Source organism: Lipotes vexillifer, unplaced genomic scaffold (genome assembly GCF_000442215.2).
Source record: "Lipotes vexillifer unplaced genomic scaffold, Lipotes_vexillifer_v1.1 scaffold1529, whole genome shotgun sequence".
In the NCBI taxonomy this organism is placed as follows: Eukaryota; Metazoa; Chordata; class Mammalia; order Artiodactyla; family Lipotidae; genus Lipotes; species Lipotes vexillifer.
In genome coordinates, this window is record NW_006784325.1 from 193744 (window position 1) to 198658 (window position 4915).

The window sequence follows — 4915 nt, forward strand, 5'->3', positions numbered from 1 at the left end:
CCCCGCAGGTGCAGCTGGGCCCTCACAAACCGGACGCGGGCGCCAAGCTGGACTTGTTTAGCAGACCCCCCGCCCCGGGTGTGTTCGCCGGATTCCACTACCCGCAGGACCTGGCCCGGCCCCTCCTCTCCGGCTCAGGTAAGGCAGCCTGGCTCGTGGGCGCGGGGGGCTCGGCCACCATGCAGGCCAGGGGGCGGCTGGGTGGAGGCGTCCTCACCTTTTTCCTCTGGCTGGTGCGGGCGCCAGAGGGCTCCGCCTGCTCGGGCAGCGTTCTTGTTTCTCCGGCCGTAGCTGGTGGGGTCTGGCAGCCTTGCCCTCCTCGAGCTTCTCCCCCCTGCGGAGACTCGACCCCCCCGCTGACCTGAGCCCCGCGTGGACTCTGGCCAGGATGCCCTCCTCTCTGGGGCGTCCTTCCCGCTGTCCCTCCCAGGAAGGGTCTGGCTTTTCTCTCGGAACCCGTGTGCTCGCCCCGCCCCCAACAGCCGCGTCAGGGTCCCTGGGACTACCCCAGGCTCGCAGTGCTCCCAGGACTCAGCACAAGTCACACTCCAGCCCTGGCTGTATGCGTTGCAGCCTCGGCCAGGAAGAGGGGGAGGGTGGAAATGGGCGGGTGCCTCCCGAGCACTGCCCCAGGGGTCCCAGGACACACTTCATTACCCAGCGAGGAGCCATGACAGCAGGGCGAGGTGCTGTCTCCCAGGGAAGCTCGTGGAGACCCAGCACCCAGGGTTCTTACTGGGGGCGGGTCCCGTAGGCAGCTCTGCCTGCATGGACCAAAACCCAGACTCCCAGAAGGAAAGCAGGTGCTCAGCACAGACCACCTTGTTTGCACAAGCAACCTGAGCGTCCGTGAGGCCTTCCTGTCAGAGGGAAGCGAGAAACCTGCTGGAACCCGAGTTCCCAGGCGCCGGCCGAGGGCAGCCGTGCAGCAGGCCTTTCCGAGGTCAGCGGCCTTGAGCCCTCGCTCCAGGGCTACCGCTGCTCCCTCCCCAGCTGTCAGGCCCTCAGAGGGCGCCACCTCCTCAGAGAGCCCTCGCGGACTGTTCCTCGGACACCTCCCCCCGCCCTCCTCCAAGCTCATGTACACTCACCCCCACCCGCTGCCCCTTGCACATGGACACGTGGTCCATGCGGGCAGCCCGTCGGCACACTGGCATGACGAGTGTGGATGGGGTCACGCTGGCTGGCTTGGTGAGCGTGGCGCCTCTTCCCAGCCCCGGCTCCACCGCCCTGATGGCCTCCAGACCCCAGCAAGGCGTCAGAGCCCCTCAGAAAGCAGAGGGCCTCCCATCTGGGCCAGAGCCCACAGGCTGTGGCCTGGGCCCCTCTGTGCTCCTCACCCACCCATGGCCCTGTCGATACACCATCCGCTTTAGCCCTGGGGCCAGCTGTCTTGCGAACTTTGACTTAAGGTCGCTTGGAGGTGAGGTCAAGTTTCTAGCTGGAAGCTCTCTGGGGACTTGAACCTGTGTGTGTCTGGGTGGAGGAGCCCACCTGTGACGCACACAGCGCACCACGGTTGGGGTCCCCACAGGTGGAGGGACACGAGGGGGGCGCCCACGTCACTGGTCTCGCCAGGCACTCACTTCTAGGCTACAGGGTGGAGCGCCCTAAGCAGCAGAGTTGGCCCTTGACTCAACAGGCCCCATCTCCAGACTGGGCCCACCGGCTTCGGTCCTGGGGGGCGTCGGGGGAGCCGGGGCTGTTGCCACCGTGACGCTTGTGGGCTGTGGCCTGCAGCCAGGGGACGCCACAGGACGAGCTGCGGCCTCTGGCAGCCGTGACTCGGGCCAGTGTCCGTTAGCACCCAGACCGCACCCACTGTTAGGTGACCGGGACTGTAGCTCTGGTCGGAAACTCCAGGGCCGCTGGCTTCGGGAGAGCCCCCTGAAGGCTCGATCGCAGGCCGTGTCTCTCTGCCCTTTTTCCTCTGGGGGCTCCACTGCTGTCAGCACCTGCCTCTCTGCTCCACCCCCTCGGGGTCCCCCAGGCTCCGGGGAGATGAAAGCCCACCTCCTACCTGGTCACGTGCCTGCAGTGGGAGGAACAGCCGCCCAGGGCGCACCCACCCTTGGAAGGAGCCGCAGTCGAGGCCCCGGGTGCGCTCCGGCCTCCATCAACCTGTCCCCCTCTCAGGTGCTGCCCATCCCACCACCAACCCGTTCGGACCCTCAGCCCATCCTGGCAGCTTCCTGCCCACTGGTCACTTGACGGGTAGGTGCCCCTTGAGGTCCGTGCGGTCTGGCTGGCCTGTGCTAACCTCAGGGCTGGGGGGATGCAGGTGGGTGGGGAGATGACCCCAAGAACCCGGGTACCCCTCCGATTGCAGAGGTGGCACCTGCCAGGTTTGGGAGCCGCGGGGTCGGGGGATGGTCCGGTGCACATGTGGAGACCCCTGAGCCCTCGTTACCCCCACAGACCCTTTCAGCAGATCAAGCACCTTCGGGGGCCTGGGGAGCCTGGGCAGCAACGCCTTCGGAGGCTTGGGCAGCCACGCGCTGAGTGAGTGACCGCGCCCCACCCCCTCCCCGCGCATGCGCCCTCACTTCGCGCACGGGCACGTGCATGTGTCCTCCGCGCACGCCTGCGCGGGGCGGGGCTGCCCTGACGCCGGGCGTACGGACCCCCTTTGCCGGCTCCTTGGGGCACGTGCGGGTCTGAGGTCGGGAATCTCCGTGTGTGTGCGCCTCCCTCGCAACCCGGCCTCACGCTCCCCCCGCCACCCACCCCCCAGCTCCCGGTGGCGGCCTCTTTGCCCCCAAGGAGGGCCCCACGCTGCACGGCCTGCCCAGCCCCCGCGAGGCCTGGAACCGGCTGCACCGGGCACCGCCCTCGTTTCCCACGCCACCCCCGTGGCCTAAGCCTGTAGACGCCGAGCGGGTCTCATCCCTGACCAACCACGACCGAGAGCTGGACAAGAGCAGGGAGGAGCGGTGAGTGGGGACCCTTCGCTCTCCCATCCTGCCGGCTTCCCGCCTCCGTATCCCCTAGGCAGCTCCGCTGAGCCGCGCATACCTGCCCGCGGGGCACGCTGAGCTCTGCCCTCAGTGTCCTTGGTTGGGAGGGTGTGAAGTCTGCATTCTCAGGGCCGGGAAAGATTAGGGGAAGGGGACCCCACACCCCGGACCCCACACCCCACACCCCACACCCAAGCACTCTCCATTCTGCCTGCACAGAGGACCCTTGCTGGTGCAGGATCTGGGCAGGCACCATCCAGAGCGGGGGTTCACTTCCTCCGAGGCCCTGGCGGGGACCGTGGGCTTGTGGGCCACAGCGGGGCCTCGAGGGAGCTCAGATCCGCGGGGCAGAGAATGCTGCTGCACGCTGCAGGGGGTTGCTGCTGAGCCACCAGGGGGCCCGAGTCTGGGAGGTACACCTGTGAGCAGGTGGATGGGGGCTGAGCTTGTGCGTGCCCCCCTGCCCCAGCCCCATGGGTTGCAGAGCTAGGCCAAGGCAGGGGAGGTGGTAGCCACGTTCTCAGGTCAGCGGCAGAGGCCGGGGCTTGAGTGTTGGCCCGCCACGTGGATGGGAGCAGAGGGCTCCCTGTCCGGCCCTTCCACCCAGGTCCTGTCCCCCCAATCGTAAATGTGGGGCATTTCACTCATGGGTAGTGCTGCATGCCAGGTAGTGGGTGCACAGCGTGGAGCTTGAGACAGAGCAAGGAGAGAGAGGAGACAACCTAGAATCAGCTTGGAAGACGGTGGGGATGTGTGTCGCAGGACCCAGGAAGGGTGCCAGGGAGCAGCCCAGGGCCTGCCCACCTCCTACAGCCACAGCACTGTCGCCACAGCGGGTCAGGAGCCCGGGGAGTTGCAGGTCCCCCATGGGGACCGCAGGGTCGAGCGGGTGGGGCCCGAGTAGAGTGATGGTGGCCAGGTGCAGCACTGAGGGTTGGTCAGGGGGCTGGGGGACCTGGGGACTGCCAAGGGGAAAAGGAGCCTCGGATCTGACCCACTCAAGCCCAGCTGCCCTCCCAGCCCCTCATCAAGGTGGGGGCCATGCCCACCGTGCTCCCAGCTCAGGGGCAAAGGACTAAAAAGTACAGGGTGGAAAAAAAAAAAAACAGGGTGGCACCTCGGGTGAGAACCAGACTGCAGTGGGGTGGGTGGAACTATGGTGACCGCAGCCAGGCCACACGCTCCGCATGAGGAAGGATTTGCAGGACCCTGTCCCTGCAGTGGGTCTGGGGCCTGGGTGGAACTGCCCTAAGTTCCTCACCGAAGGACTTGTTCTGGCCCAGGGGCTCAGCGGGCCTGGGTCCCCGTGGAGCGCTCTGCGATTCTGCTGCAAAGTCGGTCTCCATGGTGCTTGTGGAGGGGAGACAGGCGTGGGGTAACCCTCGTGGGGATGTGGGTTGTGGTCACCGCGTGTTGACGGGGTCCCACTAGCAGTGATTCCACGGGAGCCAGGAGTGCTAAGCGGACCCCACACGCGCGCACGCAAGGACCCTGAGGTCACTACGGTGGGCAGTGGCTTTGCGACGTTGAGGTGGGAGCTTGGTGTCAGGGGAGCTCGCTGCAGGGTGTCCCGCCAGGCTGAGGGGGGCTGTCTTGTCGCTCCCAGGGACCTCCTGGAGAAGACGCGCCTGCTGAGCCGGACCTCGCCCGTGGCCGCCGTGGGCCACCCGGGCAGTGGCCTCCTGCTCCGCGGCCAGGGTGAGCCGGGCCGGCCCGGGGTGCCTGCCGAGCGCGAGGCCGAGCCCCGCGTCAAGGAGAGCCGCTCCCCGGCCCGGGAGGACAGCGCCAAGCCCAGCAAGGCGGCCCTGGGGGACGGCCTGCGCCTGGCGGGCCTCCTGGGCCGTGAGCCGGCGAAGTCGCTCGAGGTGGCGGCCGAGCGGCCCCAGAGCGACGACGTGAAGGTCAAGGAGGAGCGCGGGGAGGACGGCGACGCGCCCCCGCAGCCCGGCCCGGGCCCC

The 4915-nt window shown here is 67.9% G+C and overlaps 1 protein-coding gene across 1 annotated transcript in view; it reads left to right on the forward strand.

The window, feature by feature from the left end:
* FBRSL1 (fibrosin like 1) overlaps nucleotides 1–4915 on the forward strand; it is a 108456-nt gene that overhangs the window by 103015 nt on the left and 526 nt on the right. The window contains exons 19-23 of the mRNA XM_007456689.1: nucleotides 9–138; nucleotides 2137–2214; nucleotides 2419–2502; nucleotides 2735–2933; nucleotides 4564–4904. Coding sequence (XP_007456751.1) covers nucleotides 9–138; nucleotides 2137–2214; nucleotides 2419–2502; nucleotides 2735–2933; nucleotides 4564–4904 — 832 coding nt within the window. The remainder of the gene's footprint in view (nucleotides 1–8; nucleotides 139–2136; nucleotides 2215–2418; nucleotides 2503–2734; nucleotides 2934–4563; nucleotides 4905–4915) is intronic.